At 39.6% G+C, this 22,343-nt stretch overlaps 1 protein-coding gene across 1 annotated transcript in view; it reads left to right on the top strand.

The window, feature by feature from the left end:
* The first annotated feature begins 2,326 nt into the window (after positions 1 to 2,326).
* Positions 2,327 to 22,343, top strand: part of CNTNAP2 (contactin associated protein 2) — a 1,249,274-nt gene continuing 1,229,257 nt past the window's right edge. Inside the window, exon 1 of the mRNA XM_052795237.1 lies at positions 2,327 to 2,685. Coding sequence (XP_052651197.1) covers positions 2,589 to 2,685 — 97 coding nt within the window. The 5' untranslated portion in view covers positions 2,327 to 2,588. The remainder of the gene's footprint in view (positions 2,686 to 22,343) is intronic.

Below are 22,343 nucleotides of genomic sequence, written 5' to 3'. Positions count from 1 at the left end.
TTTGCATGTCATAGTCAGAAGTTTTTCTTTTTTCCTTGAATATATGCAGACAGTTTCTGATAGTATATCAGCACTATCACTTCTGCTTTAGCTAAAGAACAGAAAATGTAGGTTTACAAATTTGAAAAATTGTGGGATATAGAGCAGGCAGAGAATAGAAGATGTTAACAAGAAAGAAATTACGGAAAGAGGCAATTTTAAACTAGTTTAATGGCACTAATTAATATTTGGTTCTTAGTTAATTCCCCAAACCCTCACATATCCTGATGATTACTGAACACCAAGAAGTGTCTGTGGGTATAAGGAATGGGGAGGGCACGGCAGAGGGCTGAGGATGCTGCAGAGAAGAGGTAACAAAGTCTCTGTGGGAATATTTATTCTTTCAAAACCAGAGATAAGTATAATGACACTTAGCATTCATGGTGCACTTTTTCATTCCACATTTCCTACAGACATATTGGCATTACTTCTATGAAAGCATTTAAAATATGAATGTATTAATACTCAATATGGATAATGCAAGAGAGGGAAAGGTTCAAGGAGGAAAAATTATGGCAGTTGGACAAGATTACAGAAACACTTTTTCCCAGGACTGGCACTTAAGCTTTGTCCTGTGCTGTGCTCAAACCTCTAGGCCACAGCTCTCCTGGGATATCACATATTACGTATGGATGAGTTTTCAAAGTGACCTAAAAGATAGGCACTGTACTCCCTCTGAAAGGCAATAGGATTGAGGATCCTAATATCCCAAGGCCTTTCTGAAAATCTCGTCTTACATACAGTCTTAACCACTTCATCACACTCACTACGTAACAGCAGATACTTGTTAATAGCATGTGTATTAGTCACTGAAAATAATTTAACCCTGAAAATAATTTATCCCTGCTTTGGGTCTCCTCTAAAGAAATTATACCTCTCCATTTCTCAGCCATCTCTATATAACACCTGAGAAATAATGGTTTTCATTTTTCTTTGCCTCATTGATTGTAGAATAAATAATCCATGAATAACTCCCCACCCTCATTATTCTACTGTATCTGGCGAGCAATAACTTTTGGCTCAGTCTGTTTAAGGGCAATGACAGGAGGGATGGAAAGGGATGGAAAAGAGCAGTCAGACTCTTGAAATCCCTAAACCATAAGGCTAGGCTACGGCCAGGCTGTCTCAGTCATCTCTTGTAGGTGAAAGCCGTAATGATATTTTAATGCAGCTTGCTTCCTGGCTCGCTCTCGGAGTGAGAATTAATTACCGAATGAAAACATCTGCATTAGCGGCTCCTGCAGCCCCAGCTCTCTGCAGGCGGGATGGCGCTCACCCCCCCCCAGAACTAGGACCGCTCGGAGGACTTGCCTGCTGGCCGCCTGGCTCCGATCCCGGCAGGCTGGAGCTCGGGGGGCCGCTACCATCTCGGTGTGCGGGGGAGCGGCGGGGAGGGAGGCCGGAGCCGGCCGCGAGGGCTGCCGCCGCGCCCCGGGGGCGGGCAGGGGCGCCGAGCGCCGCGCCCCGCCGCGCCGCGCTGCGCCGCACCGAGCCTCCGCGCCCGGCGTCAGCACCGCGGACAGCGGCATCGGCGCGGCCTCCGCGCCGTTCGGCCCCGGCCCCCGCCCCCGCCTCGGCCCCCATCCCCGCCCCGGCCCCGGCCCCGGCCCCGGCCCCGGCCCCGGCCCCGATCCGCGCCGCCGTCCCCCGGCTCTGGCTCTGAACCAGGCGAGGGAGGACGAGCAGGGTCCGGGAGGCCGGAGGGGCGCAGAGGAAGAGGGAGGAGCTGGAGGAAGCGGAGGGAAGGGGAGGGGAGCGCTAGGGAGAGGATTTTCCCTTCTGTTTCTTTTTTTCTTTTTTTTTTTTTTGGGGGGGGGGGGGATAGGGGGGAGGTTGCTGCTGCTGGTGGCAGCGTTTCCTCCCTCCCGCTGGAATATGATGAATACATGAGGAGAGAGGCTCTGAGCTCGCTTCTCTGCTGCGGGAGTGTCTCTCCCTCCCTCTCCCCTCTCCCTGCTCCTGTGTGAGTGTGTGTTTGGCTCCCCGGCTGTGTGTGCGTGTACACTGTGTATATATATCTGAGCTGGGAGGTTATTGCTAGCTTCTCTCAGCAGCGCTGCTCTGTGCAGGAAGAAGGGCTCAGCTGCAGTGGTAGCATCAACAGCAGCATTAGCAGCACCAACAGCTTTTTCCGCCTTTCTCCCTTCCCTTCATCTCCATCTCCCTTTCCCTCCCTCCCCCCGCGTCTTTTTGGAGATTGCTTTTTTAATTTTTCTTTTTCTCTTCTACGATCCTTGTTATTTGATACTTCGTGGCTTCCCTCCCCCCCCCCCCCCCCCCCCTTCCTCTGAGAAGGAGGCACAGACACACACACACAAACACAGAGAAATAAGGGAAAGAAAAGTACCGGGACTTATACTGCTGCTGCAAACACAGAGATAGCAGACGAAGAGGGGGGTTGGCTGCTACCCCAAGGTAAAGCCCTGCCCCCTTTACCTCCTCGCCTCCTCCTCAGAGAAAGAGAAGGAGAGAGAGAGAAGGGGCCAAAGTGGAGAAAAGCAGGTCTTCTGCGGCTGGCATTTGGAGTACAGGGAGCCAGGACGTGAAGGATGGTTGTGGTTACCCGAGCTGGCTGCAGGGCAGCTCTCTTCCTCTGGATTTTCAGCAGCATTAGCTGCAGAGCCAGGACTGCTCTGCCTGCATCTCGTAAGTACCCTTTTCTAAGAAGCATGCACAATTTCAGCTCTGCAATAAGCGAGAGGGGAATTCCCACAACTCTGGGAGGTTGATTATTTTTTCTCTGCTGGTAAATCTTGTGTTTGATTTTCTGTGTATTTGTATGTGGATGTGTACACTGAGGTTTGATACTGTTCGCAGTGCTCCCCATCAGATCTTCCTTAGTGTAGATGATTTCAGTGGTAGCCGGTGTGGAAAGTTGAAAGACCTGCTCTGTGATATAGTCTTGATTCTGCAATGGAGTCAGAGGGGGAAAGGAATCAGACAGAAGCTGTTCAAAGTTTGGGGGTAGTTTTTGGTTGGTTGGTTAGTTTGTTTTGTTTTTCCCACCTTCTTCAGAAGGTATGCAATTTGCATTTGGAAGTACTTCACTTCCACAGTTGCGTGAGGGAAAAGAGGAGATGTAAGCAGTTCCCATAACTAGTGCTTTATCAAGGAGCAGCAAGAGAAAATTTTGAAGAGGAAAGAATGATGGTAAGTTGATGAGAAGGAACTGAGCCAGGACAGCTTTTCTTGAGAGTGAAGTTTTGCTTGCCATAATAAAATGAGCAAAGGTATTTTAGAGGAGACCAACAATTGCCCCCCTAGGGAGGCAGGAATAGTAGAGAAATGATCAAGCATCTGCTGAAATGCTGAACTTTAGACTGGAGGAGTGCAGAACACCTATACAGGACCCAATTCTGCTGTCAGTGTAAAAATGACAGCGTACTCATTGATTTCAATGGGTGTTAGGTCAAATCTTTAACATTGCACTGAGCTGTAGTTTCCAGCAAAACATTTGCAGGTAGATGTCAGTGTTAAGTATTTAGTTGTTTATCTTCAGACCATGTAAAGCATTTGCCATTTGCAAAGTATTTTTGAAATGCATACTGAAATGAAGCAGTGCATTTTTATAGAATCGTCAAAAATAGACACTACTGTTGACTTCCTCTGCTGTTCATAGAGGAAAGAAATGTCCTGAGATGTTACAGATAGATGTGTTGGGATTGTGTGTGTGTGAATGGGGGCTAATTCTACTGACCAAGTAGGGAATTGTCTTAGAATGTAATGTATATACTGCATAGAGATCTATGTGGATCATTAAATTTATTTATTTCTTTCCTTGGGAGCAGGAATGAACAATGCAATGATTAGACAACTGGAGCACTGCTATGCTTTCTCAGTGGGTTTCTATCTGTTATCATCTGTTACCTATTGAAAAATAAAACAATGTTATTGTTCCAGGATTTGGTTACACTTAGTCATTTATTTGTGTGTCAACAGAAAATGTACAGCAGTGTCTGCATTGTATCTAGGTCTCAGAGGCTGTAGGATGTTCAGTTATTTTTCTACCTTTGATTTAGGAGAAATATTGATCCTGAGGTTTACAGCTTAGTTTTCACTGGCTATCTAATTTTTCTTCTGAATTTTATTTCTTCATGGCCATCTCTCAGGCTCTGCATAACAGGAATATACAGGAGAAAAAAAAAAAGATTTATGGTTTAGGTTGTCAGAAATCTGTTCTTGGAAAACAAAGTTCCCTATACTGCTTTTCTATGATAGGATTTCTGAGCTTTTTTTTTTTTTTTTTGTCATTCAGTAACTAATGGCTGTAGTTTAACTTGAAAATGACCTACAGTGGGTTATCTGATTACCCAACAAACAAATCTTTAACTTTTGAAAGAAGTTAGTTGAGAAGTTAATGGTTGTATTAACATCACTATAACCAGAAATTCCATTATTAAAGGTTATATATAATCTTAATTACAATTTACTCATATACATTCCCATCTTGACAATTTTGTTTTTCAGATATTGAAAGATTTCTTTATATTAATTTACCCTCCAAGGGCTTATACACTACATGCCTTATGTGCTGTATAGCGTTTCATTTCTGGCTCACTTCTGAAAGTGAAATGGAGTTAGATTTGTTTACTGGAAACAGAAATATAGCTAAAAGTACATGTTGGCCTTAAAATGACAAAAGGAGTGTTCACATTGCAGTACATGCTTAAAATTCTTGTAAAGACGTATGGGTGCTTGGGAAGTGGTACCACAATAGGAACTCAAGTGCTGTGTCACAGTATTTTGATGCACCACTTAACTGGTTATTCTGTTGCACGCTTTGGTGTACAAACCGGTCACTGTGCTGTATTTTCTGGGATAGTTTGTCACTTTGTATGCAACTGATTGTGAATGGCATTGGGGAATTTTGTTCTTCTTTGACAAGAGAATGCACTTAGGTTTTTATCTCTTCCCCCCCCCCATCAGTTGATTTTGAACATCATATTGGGAATGCTTCTGAAAGCACTAAAAATTGTGTGAAATGCAACTTTGATGTAAAACTGATTTCCAACCACATTTTTATTTTCTCCTCCATTGCTACTTTATGTTTTGACTTTGAAGTAAGTAACAACAGCAAATTTATTCTTTACAGTATTTTTAGGAAGTATGCAAGATTCATGGTGTACAGTGAATTACGAATCCCTATATAAGAGCTTGCTATTCAATATTTTCTTACCGTCTGCTTGTGCTGACATATAAAAAAATATCATTTTCAGAAAGAACAGAATTGGACGTCACTTGTGTGAATATATTGCATCTCAAATGTTTGTTTGCAAAGTCAGGAAATCTATCTCTGTCATTAAAATTATGTCTCTCAGTAATACTGATTCAGAAGTGATCATGTTGAAAGCTTTGAATCTCATTCAGTTTTATCTCAAGATGAAGTGGGTGTTGAAAGCCCATCTTGTAGTACAATAAACATACACTATGATACAGTATCACACACACTAATAATACTCAGATCTTACTGTAAATTTTATTCATAGTCACGTTTTTCATACCTTAGCAATAAATTCTTCATATTCCTCCTTTTATTTTTAAATAAGCGTAGAGGGATCAAAACACCCTTAACTTCTGGAATCAAGGCTAATGAACAGCTCAACCAGGAGAGGTCATCACAAGATAAAAAGTAGCACAGAAAATACAAATTTCATGCTTTGTAGTCTTTTACATGGCTTAAAGATGGAATGATAAGAATATGACTACGGGCAGACTAACTTTCACTTGTGTTCTTATTAAAAAACACATAAAGCATCGACCTTGTCTTAATGAGAATGTTACAGGCATTCATCATAGATCATCTGCTTCTCTATGAAAGCAACTGGCTTAAAAAGTAATTGTCTTTTACAGCTAGGTTTTATTTTTGGTTATGTCAGTTTATGTGCAATGTAAACCTGATCAGTACAAAACTATTAAAACTTCTAGTTCTGATACTTTTGATGCTTTTGCAGTAGGTACCATACCACTGCTGAAGTTGAAATTTAACCCCATTTTACAATAATTGATGCAGAAATCAAATAAGGGGCAGGTATAGTAAATCATTAAGATTTGCATATAAGCAAAAATATGCATCTTTTAGCTTTGACTGCATGGCACCCAGACTTTCCTTAACGGCTTGGGTAAGCGAGAAAAGTATTAAAAAAGTGTAATGTCCCTTTTGAAAGAGCAAGGCATTGTACAAGAAACTTCTTTTCAGGAGTTCCAGACTCTTTAGAATTAGAGAATCTACCCTTCCAGTTCACAGTGCTTGAATGTTGGGTATATGGAGTTATCATATATTCTATTAGACTTACATTTGGGAATAGTTCTCTTCCAGAAAATTTTTCAGACATAATGGTATTTTGTGAAATCTGGTCAATTTCAGTTGTGTTTCTGTTACATCTGATTAACATTTCTTAGTTTAGGACCTGTTGTCTGGATGCAAACTCAGAGATCCCACAGAATTTAGTTTCAAGTATACAAAACCATTTTTGTGTAAGTTTAACGTTTGATCACTTTTCTTACCCCTGGGTGCCAAAGCACTTACAAATATACTAAACTTTTAAACTGAGGGCCTAAGTTTCCTTTAAGACCATAGAATTTCATAACATTAAACATATGCTTTCTTTTTTTTTCTGTCAGAACATTTTAGCTATAAATTAGACCAAAATTTACATCCATCATTATATAATAGTACATGTTATTTAAGGTGCTATACATCACTATATAATAAAATTAACATTCAATAGGCAAACAACAGTTTGTTAACTGGTCATTATTTAACAACATTGAACAGAGTTACTCAGGGTGACTTTTTAAATGAATATGCTTTTCCTAAACAATACTTTACCTTACATGTGAATGAAATAGTAATAGTCTGCTGTCATTTCCAAATTGGTGACAGCAGCTAGAGCCTGCATCAGTGCTGAAAAGCCAGAGTTTCGAAGAGTCCTTAACTTCTGTGTATGCAACATTGCACACAGCCTGATTGCAGACATTCATCTATATACAGAAAGTCTGATTCAAAGTTTGATGTGGTCAGTGGGCATTGAATCAATTGCAAATGTCATTGAATTAATGTTTTAAAAACTGGGTTTTGCTTGGGTTCTTTTTGCTTTGCTTGTGTTTTTAGTTCATTTATTTTTTTTAAACTCTGGTGCAATAATATGGAATAAGACATAAAAAGTGCTTCAGTAAGTGGTGCGGTCTGCAATAGTTTGAAAGTGAAGTTAAGGATTATGAATTGAAAAATTGTCTCTGTGAACATTGGCTGTTTCTTTTGCAAGGAGATGAGAAATATTTTCTGATTATCTATAATTTTTTCACTCAGGTACTTTTAACACATTTGAGAGATTATTTCAGTTGATGTGGTTGTGACAGGAAATTCTTTATATATAATATATTTACCAGACATTAGATACTGTAGATCTGCTTGGGTAACTCACATCACTATGGATCTGTGACAGACAGTAGGTTTTCCTATAGGAGTTCTTTAGGAATTTAAACTTGGATCTCTAAATCTTATAAAGCTTATCTCCAAATCTTATCTCTAAATCTTATAAATCAGATCTCATGTTCAATGTTTAGTAATTATAGCAATATTTAAGACTTCAGAATACTCTTAACGCTTGGGGTAATAACAAACTATGCACAAACTATGGGTTTTTTCTACATTTTCTTTTTCTACGTATGCAGAAGCTGATCTACCTCAGAGCAATTTGGGTCATAGGTTAAATGTAAGATAACTTGTTAATTCTTGAGGTGTGTCGCTGCCCATGTCTGTATTATTTCCTAAATACCAATCATGCTCGGTCTTACAAAAGTACATGAACTTGCAAATGTGTTTCAGTCACTTCAGACAGAAAATGTTAAAGAAGCAACATCAGTCTTCTTCATGAGATGAGACTCTGAGTGACTTTTTCATTTTGTTAGTCTTAAAAATTTTAAAGAATAAATTTAAAATTATAGCAGTGTTAAAAAAGGTAATTTGATCAGGGCATGATTTCCAAAATCCACATGAACATTGGATACTTCTTTGAAAGATCAGGAAGATCTGTGGGACAAAGAGTGCAGTCTGGTAGCTTGAGTCTTCTCCCACTGAAGGAAATAGAAGTTGTGCTACTCTTTTTAAGAACTGTGTGGTTACGATTTTTGTCAGTGAGAAGTTCATTATTCAGTCCATTGGTATGAGATGCTACAAATGATTAAAAGGTTCTTCAGACTTCAGGCTTTGAACTAACATTGATTTTATCTGTATTACACTTCATTTATTCAGCTACTTTATTGGCATTGCATAGGTAGATAATCTGAGACCACCAGCTAATTGCAGAACATGTTAAATCTAACTTTGGTGGTGTAGGAAATTGCAGTAATCAGTAATCAATTCTTCTGAGCCATTTGCAGTTCCAGCTTTGAAGATACCATAGATATAATAAAAGCATTCCCAAGACTGATGTTTGACATTTACAAAGAACCTGGGAACATCTAGGTTTTGATAGCTCTGCAATTTTACAAGCAACTTTACAAAGTTGAGACCTTTCTTGCCTGAAAAATTGTCTCAGTATTCATGCACTGCTGTAATAGCTGGCCATTTCCTATTTCTTCCTTAAGCTTGAACACCTGATAATTCAGAGCAGAAAAGGATATTGACATTCACATTTACCTCTTTCCTCTGCCCAAAAAAGTAGAGATTTTTTGGCTTTATAGTCTCCTGTAGAGGTGATTCTTTCAGACATTTAACTTAAGTAGCTATGCTAAGCCTACTGAAGGTCTGAAGGATTTATTTACACTTACAGTTCATAACTGATGTTAATATTTATCAACATTTAAAATATTTATCAAATATTTTATTTTCAGCTACGTACACACTCCAAAAATATGTTTTCAATAAATCAGTGACTAAGATCCACTCAACATACCTAGGAACTTTGTTGCCTGTTTTGCATTTGTATCAGTAAAAGCTCAGGTTAGGTTACAACTTTAAATGTGTAAATAAAATAAGCAGCTAAAAATACTTTCTAGTAGCAGGGAGCATTTGAACTGTTCTAGCTAAAGGATTTTCCATCCTACAAACGAATGTGATATTTTAGAATGAACATTTATTATTTGTTTCTTTAGAATATTTGAAGTCCCAGTTTAAAGGGAAAGTAACATTTTCTTGTAGAAATTTAATGAACTGTTTAGATATCTGTCTAAATATAACATAAACATTCTGTTTGATTTTGTAAAACTGCTGTATCATTTAATATTTTTTAACCTTTGCTCAGGGAAATCAACCATGCGCATGCTACATTTCTCTCTACTTTGTTTCTACAGTGTAGGAATTATCTGCCTAATAAGCATTTTTTGCATTAAATCTGGAGGTGTGCCACTGTCCATTTTTTTGTCACCTAAATGGTGATAAAGCCTTGGCTATGTCTCTGGTTGATTGCTCAATCATCTTGTATACTCACACTGATATTTATTGTGAAGCCGATGGACACCTGGAATTTAGAGGGAAGGAATACAGAAGATCACCAGATGAGCTGAGGAGACTGCAAGGGTCCATTTCTATAAGGGATAGCAGAAAGTCTGTGACGGAAAGTTTGACAGAGAAGAAGAGGAAGAATTACTGCCATAACAAATGGAAGCTTAAAAGTATATGGGCCTGATGCAATGGGATGCAACAAAGCAGGCAAGGGAATTGCAATATATTTTAGGTTTTCATGTCTTACATACTGGGTTTAAATGTCACTCCTGTAAAGTTCTTGAAACACAGTTAAACTGGGATGTGATTTTACTCCCAGTTACATAGATGGGAATAGTAGAAAGACTGTGGTTGGGGAAAAGCCATAAGTATTAAAACCAAATCAACAAACAATAAACCAAAAATCTTTAATTTACACCCTGTTGACCAAATTTTCAAACACAGATGCCTTACTAAGATCTCTAGACTCTTCCCAGATTGTCAATGAGACATAGAAAGGACTTGTACATGTTCTTTTCTTTTCCCTGAATACAGATAAAAATTCAAATATCCTTAAAAAGATGGGTAAAAATGAAAAACAAGGAAAATAATTTTAAAACGTAATTAAAAATTAAAACTAATGGCCTCTCAGCATTGTTCTGGACCATGAAAAAAGTCGGGGTGGGGGGTGCTGAAGAGAGGTTGTCTCCCATACGATGACAGTAACATGTTTACTTTCTGCTGAGGATTGGAGTCAGAGGGAGTAGCTTGCCCTGTCTGCAGCATTAGCATTGCATTAGGAGAAGAGTGAGCTTCTGTGAGAAATGGAGTCAGAAGCATATCCTGCACAGGGCAGGCTCTGCTGGCTACCTGCTCCCAAGCTTCAGCAAGCTGTACTCTCTAATGTGCTTTCCTTTGGTTTTACATCCAAAAAAACTATGCTACTGGGCATACTGTCAGTTTTATGATGAATGTCCTACCTGCTTTTTCCCTGGTCCGGCCAAGCTGTTAGAAATGATAGCAGAATTCCCCATAGATAGGAGATGGTATCCATTACAGTTCCAACCTTCTTCCAAAAACACACACCACCGGACCACACACCCATTTGCTTCTGCTCTTAATTTATTTGCTGCTTCTCACATGCCTTCTTTCTCAGTTTATTAATCATCTTACTCCCTGCTCTCTGCCCTCTCCCTATGCTTTCCTCCAGCAATAAACTGACTCCACTGACTTCTTTTGGATTTTCGTTGATTCATCAACATATTGAGTAATTTGCTGAGCCTGAAACTTAGCGAGATTGTCTTCATTGATTCTTGATTAATTCATTCATATGTGAAAGCTAGGTACACAGGTAATAACTCAATTGAAATTCCTTCACCACTTAATTGCTGTGCCATAATCCTGGCATGTTAAATCAGATAATCAGATATTATGAATGAAGTTAGGATTAATTTTTTCTAAAAACAATTATTAGAATATCATTATAAGGAATGCTTTTATTAACTCTGTTTATAATTATGCATAAAATGCACTTTCAGACTTTAGGTCAGTACAGTGCCTATATATTATACATATGGAAAAAATTGCATCAAAGGAATGCTGTGAGTGAACCATGGTCCCAAAGCTACATATTCATAGCTTATAAGGCCAAAAAGGTGCACTGAACCCAGCTATGGTGATATGGTAGCTTGTGTTACTACTTTCATCTACTTTACACATCATAGAATCATAGAATCAATGAACCACAGAATGGTTTGGGTTGGAAGGACCTTAAAGATCATCTAGTCCAACTCCCCTGCCATGGGCAGGGACATCTTCCACTAGATCAGGTTCCTCAAAGCCCTGTCCAACTTGACCTTTAACACTTCCATGGATGGGGCATCCACAGCTTCTCAGGGCAACTTGTTCCAGAATTTCTTCCTTCTGTCTAATCTAAATCTACCCTCTTTTAGTTTAAAACTGTTACCACCATCCTATCACTACACACCCTGGTAAAAAGTCTTTGTCCAGCTTTCTTGTAAGCCCCCTTTAAGTATGGAAAAGCGTCCCCAGAGCCTTCTCTTCTCTAGGATAAACAACCCCAATCTCTCAGCCTTTCTTTACGAAAGGGAGAAACCCTCTGCCCATTTTCATGGCCCTCTTCTGGACCTGTTCTAACAGGTCCATGTATTTCTTGGGCTGGGGGCCCTAGACCTGAACACAGTACTCTAGGTGGGGTCTCAGGAGGGCAGAGTAGAGGGGGAGAATCACCTCCCTGGACCTTCTGGTCATACTTCTTTTTACGCAGCCCAGGATACAATTGGCTTTCTGGACTGCAAGCACACATTGCCAGCTCATACCTGAATTTCATGAAGTTTATATGGGACCACTCCTCAAGCCTGTCCAGGTCCCTTTGGATGGCATCCTTTCCCTCAGGCATATCAACTTCACTACTCAGCTTGGTGTAATCCACAAACTTGCCAAGGGTGCACTCAACCCCACTGTCTGTCATTAATAAAGATATTTAACAGAACCTGCCCCAATACAGACCCCTGAGGGACACCACCCATTATGGATCTCCATTTGGACATTGAGCCATTGACTGCAACTCTTTGGGCATTGCTATCCAGCCAATCCTTATCCATGTAACAGTCCATCCATCAAACCCATATCTCTCCAATTTAGAGACAAAGGTGTTGTGTGGAACCGTGTCAATGGCCTTGCAGAAGTCCAGATAGGTTACATCAGTAGCTCTTACCTTATCCACCAATGCAGTCACTCCATCACAGAAGGCCACCAGATCAGTCAGGCATGATTTGGTGAAGCCATGCTGGCTGTCTCTAATCACTTCCCTGTCATCCACATGCCTAGACAGGGCTTCTAGGAGAATCTGTTCCATGATCTTCCCAAGCACAGAGGTGGGGCTGACTGGTTGGTAGTTCTCAGGGTATTCATTTTTATACTCTTTAAAAATGGTGCATTGTTTCCCCTTTTCCAGTCACTGGGGACTTTGCTTGACTGTCATGACTTTTCAGATGTGATGGAGAGCAGCTTAGCAACTACATCTGCCAGTTCCCTCAGGACCCTGGAATGCATCTTATCAGGTCCCATGGACTTCTGTATATTCAGGTTCCTCAGATGGTCTTGAACCTGATCTTCTCCTCCAATGCGAGGAACTTCATTCCCCTAGTCCCTGCCTTGAGATTCAGGGGCTTAAGAGATGGTGGGGAATGCTATTATCAGTGAAAACTTGAGGAAAGAAAGTTATTGAGTACCTCAGCCTTCTCCATGTCAGTTGTCACCAGATGCCCTGTCTCATTTATCAGGGGGGTACAGTTTCTTTTGTCTTCTTTTTCTGACTAACGTACATGTCACACTTTTGACACATTTTCTCCCAGCATTGAATGTCTCAGTCTGGAACTATGTTCTTTATCCTAGGTTTATGATATTACACATGTCCATATTAAAATGCCTAATGTTTACTTTTACCAGTTGACCTAGATGTCCCAAGCTTGTGACATGTGTAAACTTCAATTTCAAGTCACCTTCAGCTTCAAAGAGTATGTATTTTGCTGCAGTTCAAATAATAAAGATGTTAAATAATGAAGGGTTGAAAATCAGATTTCTGCTGGTTCTCACTAGAAGCCACTCACTCCCTTTGTTACATTTACATTTTGAGATATTTAGTATGTCATATTTATAATAATTCAGTATCTTGGTTAAAATAGCATATGCTGCCAGTCAAATTTCTTCAGAATTTGAAAAGCATACTATTACCGTGTATGCAGAAACAAATATAAATGCATATATATGCAAATTTTATGTGATCCAAATTGTCACCTCAGCAAAAAACAACCCCTTCAAAATATCAGGATATTTTGACAAGATCTATTTTTTATAAATCCATCTTGATTTGCACTAATTACATTTACCTTCATTAAACTTTTATTAATCAGGTTCTATTATCTTATCTAGCAGCAATGTTAGTTGGAGCGGCTTGTAATTACGCAGGTCATCTTCAGTATCTGCACCCCATACTTTCTTTCAGTCTTTTGGAATTTCCTTGGTGTTCCAAGGGTTACTGAAAATGAGCAATAACAATGCTCAGAGACCTTCCCAGATACAGGTTGCCCTGCTGGTTTGAAACTGTCTAGCCTTGTTAGCTTTTGTTTAATATCTTCTTCAGTTTTTATTAGAATGTAAATTGTTTTGTTACCACTCTGGGATCTGACTATGCAGTCTTGCTTGTTTTCCTAACACTATATTTTTGTCCTTTCTACATGGTTGGCAATTTCAGCACTTGTACGTAGCAGTCTTTTTGTATGGATCCTTTTGCTCCTCATCTCCTCTCACCTCTTCTTAAAAAAAAAAAAACAACAAAACCCCTGCTTTTTTTTGTTTTCTTTTTATTTTTTATTTTCCTTATGTTTTCTGTGCATAGATACATTAAGCCTTGTATCCCTGTGCTTATAATTTTTCTATATTTGTTAGATTCTGATTTACAGAATCACAGAATGGTTGCGGTTGTAAGGGACTGCTGGAGGTCATCTTGCCTTGCTCAAGCAGGGCCACCTAGAGGAGGCTGCCCTGGACCATGTCCAGAGGGCTCCAGATATTCAACAGCCTCCCTGGTTCTATTTCCTCTCCAAAGAGATACTCCACGAGCTCCCTGGGAAACCTGTGCCAGTGCTCCGTCAGCCTCACAGTGAAAAAGTTTTCACTGATGTTCAGATGGAACCTCCTGTGTTTCAGTGTCTGCCCACTGCCTGACAGGTTCCTGTCAGGCCCTTTCTCCAGCCTGTTGAGGTCCCTCTGGATGACAGCACAACTCTCTGGCATATCAGCCACTCCTCACAGTTTTGTGTCCTCAGCAAACTTGCTGAGAGTGCATATCATCCAGATCATTAACAAAGATGTTGAACTGGACCCAGTACTGACTCCAAAGGTGCACTGCCTCACCTAGACTTTGTGCCACTCTCTGGGCCCGGCCGTTCAGCCAGTTTTCAATCCACTTCACTGTCTGCTCATGCAGGCCATATTTCATCAGCTTTTCTATGGGGATCTTATGGGAGACAGCGTCAAAGGCCTTACCAAAGTCCAGGTAGACAATTATCAACTGCTCTCCTCTCATCTACCAGGCCAGTCATTTCATCATAGGATTTTACCAAGTTGGTCAGGCATGACTTCCCTTGGTAAAGCCATGTTGACTAGTCCTAATGATTTTCTTGTCCTTCATGTGCCTGGAAATGGTTTCCAGGATTAGCTGCTCCATCACCTTCTCAGGGACCGGGGTGAGGCTGACAGGCCTGTAATTCCCTGGGTCCTCCTTCTTGCCCTTCTTGAAGATAGGAGTGACATCTGCTCTCCTGCAGTCCTTGGGCAGCTCTCTCAATCACCATATGTGTTGTCAAGCATTTGCTAAAGTGTTTTTAAACAATTCCCGTTCACAGTCAAGTTTTTCTGTTTGACTTAAATCCTTAAGAGGTCCAGCTACTACTGCTACTAAATATACTTAATAATGGATTTATACCTCCATCAAGGAGCAACTAAAATATGTCATTAAGACTAGAAACACATATACAGAAAATGTTGATTTAGAAAAACATGTAGAAGACTAACAAGAACCCTATCCAAGGCCAAACTCGGTAGGTCATCTGTATTCAACTAAGCATTTAAACAAGTGCTTTAAAATAAGCTCCTGAAGACATCCAAACATTCCTGAATAAGTCTCTGATAATGATAAATGTTTTATTAAATTCTTGGTTGAAGTAGGACAACCATATACATAAACACATATTAGAACCAAAGTAAAAGACTACAAATGACTGTTCAGCTGCAATTCTCATTACTGAATGATAGTAGAATAGAAATGTCTGTTCTCTATATTGTTGATGTTAATGACCCTAAATTTCAGATATAAATTTATCATTATTAGAAGTTTTAATTCTGACCTATAAATTAAAATATTATATGCATATAGTTACATGTTAAAATATTTTATTTTAAAATATTTATTTTTCCTAGCCTGGAAGTAGTTGCGCCGAACTTAAAAAACTATAAATTAATGTCTTTCTTTGAAAGAGAGTTTCTGAAATGAGTGAGCAAATAGTCGTTCCATGTATACATGCATACAGACAATAAAGTTGTCTGGGTGTGTTTTGGTATATTGTTGGTAACAGATATAATGAAGTTGCATCAAGCTTCCTCTTGAGTAGATGGCAGAATCTTGCAGGGAGTTAGTTACATAAAATTTTTGCTAAGTTTTGAGGCTTTACATGCAATTCCATCTGGGACAGGGGATATGCCTTCAGGCAGGGACAGATTACTTAATAAGTCCTCTAAGGTTAATTTTAATTTGGCAAAAGGGCAATAAAATCAGAATCTGGAAAAAAGGCACATGATATATGTTTCTCATCTGATTATTAATTTGGAACATAGTGTGATATTTGCAATACGTTTATTATAAGTAGTTTTTAAATACCCTGTGTTAATTGAATATAGGCAGTATATTCTGTCCCTGTCTTACACATGCAAATGTTCATGGGGGAATAGTTGTCATGCAAAGATACAGGTATCTTTCAAATTCTTCCACTGAGCCTGGTCCACAGTTTCATAATTCTGCCCTGCCAGATCTTCAGATCAAACGTGAGGTTACTTAATAATGTACATAGTGGATACTTGATAATGTTAAATTCAAGTGCATTTAGAGTCAGTCAGGCATGTGGGGGTCTTCTGTGTTTGGCATCTGCTGTGTACAGGAAGAAGAAAAGAAAGTTAAAGCATCATTCTCTAAGCAAAAAGCCTTCCGTGAATTTGGAGTTGCAGAAGGGCTATGTGAGGATGCAGTGTCCTGGCAACAGTTCTGGGGGTAAGGTCTAGTAAGTCTATGGTAATGTCTAGGGAGGTGCTTGTGTTGGGGAGTATACAGCAGCTGTTTGTTGACATCTGGAATGTGATCGTGAAGAGCTGTTCCTCACTGCAGCGGATAAGAGAAGCCCCAGGGTATCACTGCTAGAGGCAACCCAATGCAATGTCTGTATGAAAGTGTCACATGATGTCGTGGTTTAACCCCAGCCAGCAACTAAACACCACGCAGCCGCTCACTCACTCCCCCCCACCCAGTGGGATGGGGGAGAAAATCAGGAAAAGAAGCAAAACCCGTGGGTTGAGATAAGAACGGTTTAATGGAACAGAAAAGAAGAAACTAATAATGATAATGATAACACTCATAAAATGACAACAGAAATAATGAAAGGATTGGAATGTACAAATGATGCGCAGTGCAATTGCTCACCACCCGCCGACCGACACCCCGCCAGTCCCCGAGCGGCGAATCCCTGCCCCCACTTCCCCGTTCCTATACTAGATGGGACGTCACATGGTATGGAATACACCGTTGGCCAGTTTGGGTCAGGTGCCCTGGCTGTGTCCTGTGCCAACTTCTTGTGCCCCTCCAGCTTTCTCACTGGCTGGGCATGAGAAGCTGAAAAATCCTTGACTTTAGTCTAAACACTACTGAGCAACAACTGAAAACATCAGTGTGTTATCAACATTCTTCGCATACTGAACTCAAAACACAGCACTGTACCAGCTACTAGGAAGACAGTTAACTCTATCCCAGCTGAAACCAGGACACATGACTGCAGGAGAACAGTCCAATCTGCACAGAATGGAATATGACATACAGTTGTTACGCACCGATGACTGAACTGGATGGGCCAATGTATCAGACCATTCTTTTTAGACCATAGCGATGTTATGCTCTTTTTTTTTTTCCTTAAAATTAAATACTTGCATAAATTTTATTATCAAAAGCTTTTTATAGCTCTTACCTTCTCTCATACTGGTGTACAGAGCCAGTAATTACACTGAATTCTGGCAAAGTTCCATTGGAGTTATTTTAGAGTATCAGAGATGAGAATTTAGTGCAGTTTAATTAGACATTTCTCAGTTGTATTCCAGACAGCAGCTATTTATCTCCAGTGGCTCTTTGAAATGAATCTTTCTGCTTTTCCATATAAAACTATTTGTGATGAAAAAAATAGTCCTTACAGCTGAAAGACTTGAAGTTGTCTATGTTCTTTCTGGGTAAATTAAACTCTTAATATTTAACCATGCCAAGACATTTAATTGAATGACAGTAGTCGTATTTTTACAATAGGAAATATTGCAGCTACTGTGAAATATTTTAGCACCTCACTTATATCAGTCATCTTCTCTTTGAGGATTAACACTGATCACAAAGTTATTTTCTGTGGCCATATCTTGTGTAGATGAACACAGACATAACTTTGTGGCTGACACCAAAGGTCTATGCACTTCATTTTTATTATCTTCAGAAAGCTTTCTTGAGCTCTCTGGGACTCTACCTTATAATTGTCCTATTTAACTGAAATTCATATATATATACATATATATATGTGTACATACATATATATGAATATATATGAACTGTTTGGAATAGCAGAAAGGTATTACCGGACAATGAAACTTTCATGGAGACAACCTTCATGAAGCAGACCTTTTTTTCTGTTAATAAAGAAGGCAGATAAAGCTAATAAGGAAATGTTGACAAGTTACTGGCAAAGTATCATTAATAGACCTGTGTAGACATATGTGTAGATAATGAGCTACAGTTCTTTTTTAAAGTATAGCATTTTAAAGCACAATGTATTTTAGCAAAATATAAAAGTTTGCTGTTATTGCACAGTGGAATATATTAACAAAGACTGTCTACTTCAGCTAAAAATATATCCAAACAAAACAGTGTCCTAGATTATTCAACTTTTATATTCAACCCCTTTAAAAAGCTACCAGAGGCAAACCTCTAAAGAAATGACATTCATGCAACAACAACCAACCAAATGTGTACCAAATGTTTCACAAAAATTATATCTTACATCAGTTGCCTTCTGCTGGCCCACTTTTTCTTTGAAAATATGATTACCCTCATCTGATCAAATTGCAGGCTGTGGAAGAAAGGTGCTACATTATGAATTCCATCCATGAATTCCATCATCTTTCTAATTTTTCTATGTGACATTATTAAGCAGCAGATTCTATGAGGCAACTCAGTGATTCTACTTTTTGGGGTTTTAACGAGGAAGTAATGTCTTTCAGAAGAGTAGTCATACATCAGTTACACAAACCTCATTAGTAAAATTAGGGGATGGTCCACTCTTTAAAACTTTTGTATGAACATCTTTTCCAGCGCCCTTAGAAATTCTTTATGATTTTCTTTTTTTCTTTCCTATGTTTACTTCTTTCCTGCTGTATAGTGTTGGGCTTCCAGTTGGCCACATGGAATGGAGACATGAAAGGCACACCGTTTTTTTGGTATAGAATGACTCAAACAATCATTTTAAATACACCTTTATTCTGCAATCAAACATCAGTTTCTTCCAGAAGATGATGAGTGCTTGTACAGTACCCATCAGAGTGATGTTCTAGTCCATGACCGTAGATTATAGGCGCCCCACCAAATAGCACCTTATGTATTGTAACATAAAAAGGACCCAGGTTTTGCCATCCTTATGCATATTAAGTGTTACCTACTGTGGCATTAGTTCCACTGCTCTCACAAGGTAATGTACTGTTCAACAGGGATCAAAATGGAAAAATGTATGAATAATTTCTTAACACAGACCTTAGCATTAAATCAGAGAACACTGTTCGCTGTTCATGACTTAATGACTAAAAAGTAAAAAGTTTAGAACTTTTTAAAATGAGATCTTAGGTTCTGTTTCATTGAATGGAGCTTGGAACAATATAAAAATAAAAAGTCCTGTTTGCTCTAAGTAATTTGTGATGAGAGCAGAGAAGTACACAGAGAGATGCAGGGACATGTTCTACCAGGTGTGCAGTGTTTTATGCTAATCTGATGCAAGCTGGGCAGTTTTCCAAGCTAACAAGAGCTCCAGGGAGATTTTTCCTCCCAGACCCTGGTATTATCAGCTCCTGAGGAAGCTCTTGCAGTTAAATGGAGCCATGTCCTCTTGTGATTTAGGTAGTACTTTTAAGATGTTGCAGGAGTGTTCCCATAGCCCATTTCCAAGCCCCACCCTTGGAAAGAATGGAATGAAGTAGTGTTTATTGAGCATCCTAAATTCATCATTTAAAAAAGCCAGGTTCTGTAAATTAAATTAGTTCTAGAACACAAATATAGAAAAGATTGTTGGGAAGGTTATAGAAACAAGTGAAGAGAAAAAATGGAATGTGTTTACTTAGCATTTGACTTTAAATGGAAAAAATGAAGAAAGGTAGAAATATCTCTTATTTATATTTTCAGAATGAGACATTTGAATCTTGCAGAAAAGAAAAAAAAAAGCCCTATAATTTAAAAATTATTTGGGAGGGATTTCTGAATAAATGAATAAAATCCAAAATGAAAAAAAAAAAGAAAAATTCCAACTTGATTTTGTCTTTACTTTGGAGTTGTGGGGTTTTTTTTTTCCAGAAACATAGCCCTTTCTTTCCAAATTAAGCAAATTATTCTGGAATCTTAGTTCCTGTAAGAACTCTTTTTTCCAGTGCTCTTTTTTCCCCTTCTATGTTCCCCATTCCATAAAGCTATTTGTGGTGGGTTGACGCCAGGTGCCCACCAAAGCCGCTCTATCACTCCCTCCTCTCAGCTGGACAGGAGAGAGAAAATAAAAAAGCCCCTTGGCCGGCAGTGAGTCCGTCTTAGAGCCGGCTGGTATTGGCTCTGTTGGACATAGGGGAAGGTTCTAGCAGCTTCTCACAGAAGCCACCACTGTAACCCCCCCTGCTACCAAAACCTTGCCACACAAACCCAATACACTATTCTACTTTGAAACCCTTATGTTCTTGCAGGTGATATGAACATGCTTTCTGCACATTGCCCTCTGTGTGGCTGAAGAGGGAATTTACCTGCTTTTCTCCATCATGAAAACTACAGAGCTTTTGGTCTAGTTTTCCTTCCTTACCTATTTGTCAGTGGGTCATTGAACAAATAGAAGCTGAAACAACATCAAACAGATCAAAAAATCAAAGCTGTGCTCAGAAAGAGTCAATTAACTCCAGAACAAAGATCTACTCAGTGAAGCTGAGAAACATGTGAAAATAAAGGCCTTTTTTCATTAGATACATCCTTTGGAAATCTTCATTTATTGCACTTTAAATGGCCCTTTTTTGTTTCTAAATGATAAAGGACATCAGGGTGAAATATGCCAGTGGGAGAAAGAAAGAAAATTTGACATAAGAGGCAGAGGATCAACTTGTACAAGTAAAGTAATACTCAAGTTTTAGCTTTCCCTTGAGCCTGCCAGTCCTTTACTGTTTTGTTATTTTTCCATTGGGAAAATTTAGTACCAGCCATTACTTCTTTAATGAAGGATTCCCAGGCTTGTGAGATCTGATTTGCTTGAAAAATATGGGGAACAAGAGTGGAGTGGTCATAGTGCCCCAAATCATCCCTTCAGATGTTCAAGCTCTTTCTAAAGGTTTCTCTGTGAATTATGTTGAAGGTTTTCATAATACAGTAGGATGTTTTTCAGTGCCTTTGTAGAAGGGCGGTGTTGATGCTTTAGCCACTGCAGATGTTTGACTGCAATAAAGTGACTCTTATTTCTCTGTGCTTAGAAGCAACATCTTTGCCTCTATGTTCAGCAAAATTAAAATACATTTTCAGTGCATACTGGTCTCTCAGATTGTCTCAGTGTCAGTCACTATTGATCACTTTATATGGCGCTGTTGTGGTTTAACCCCAGCTGGCAAGTAAGCACCATGGAGCCGCTTGCTCAATCCCCCCTGGTGGGATGGGGGAGAGAATTAGAAGAGTAAAAGTGAGAAAACCTGTGGGCTGAGATAAAGACAGTTTATTAGGGAAAGCAAAAGCCATGCACACAAGCAAAGCAAAACAAGGAATTCATTCACCACTTCCCATTAGCAGGCAGGTGTTCAGCCCTCTCCAGGAAAGCAGGGCTCCATCACGCATAACAGTCACTCGGGAAGACAAATACCATCACTCCAAACGTCCCCCACTTCCTTCTTCCCCCAGCTTTATATGCTGAGCATGACATCATATGGTATGGAGTATCCCTTTGGTCAGTTGGGGTCAGCTGTCCTGGCTGTGTCCCCTCCCAACATCTTGTGCACCCCCAGCCTGCTTGCTGGTGGGGTGGGGTGAGAAGCAGAAAAGGTCTTGATGCTGTGTAAGCACTGCTCAGCAATAACAAAAACATCTCTGAATTATCAGCACTGTTTTCAGCACAAATCCAAACCTTAGCCCCATACTAGCTACTGTGAAATAAATGAACTCTATCCCAGGCAAAACCAGCACAGGAGCCATGAAGGCCACTCCTGTTGTCCTGCCAAGTGTGCTAAATATGCCTCAGCACTGAATGAATGTAGACTGAGAGCTTGATCCTTTTCCTGTTGGTTGATAAAACCATCACTGACTTCTATGAAACTACCTGTGAATCTCTAAATTTTAATGGGTGATGTAGATATCAAGCAAAGGAAAAGAGCAAAAGACAAAGATGTGATGGTCAGTGCACTGACAGAAATATTTTTTCCCTGTTGCAGAAGCAGCTCTGGTTCCCTGCTGTGTAGGTATGTCAGTCAGTCAGTATGAAGGTAGGTAGGTCAGTCAGACCAATGCATGACCTCCACAGACCAAGAGCTATCAAAACACTGGTGCTGATCCTTCTTGTTGCAAGATATAAAGGAAAGGTATCACTGGTAAAGGACACACTGAAGCGTGTTGACACTCTCAAAATTCTGGAGCCAGACAGCATTTGGCAACAGGTACTTGGATGAAATTCTTTATATTACAAAATAGTAACAGGACCCTAAGTTCTCCGAGTCCCCATTTTCATTTTTGTCTTACTGATCTTGAAGAGCTTTCAGCCATTTCTCTTCTGCAACTTACTACTTTTAA

This window comes from Harpia harpyja, chromosome 1 (assembly GCF_026419915.1).
Source record: "Harpia harpyja isolate bHarHar1 chromosome 1, bHarHar1 primary haplotype, whole genome shotgun sequence".
In the NCBI taxonomy this organism is placed as follows: domain Eukaryota; kingdom Metazoa; phylum Chordata; class Aves; order Accipitriformes; family Accipitridae; genus Harpia; species Harpia harpyja.
This window is presented reverse-complemented; position numbering and strand designations above follow the sequence as displayed.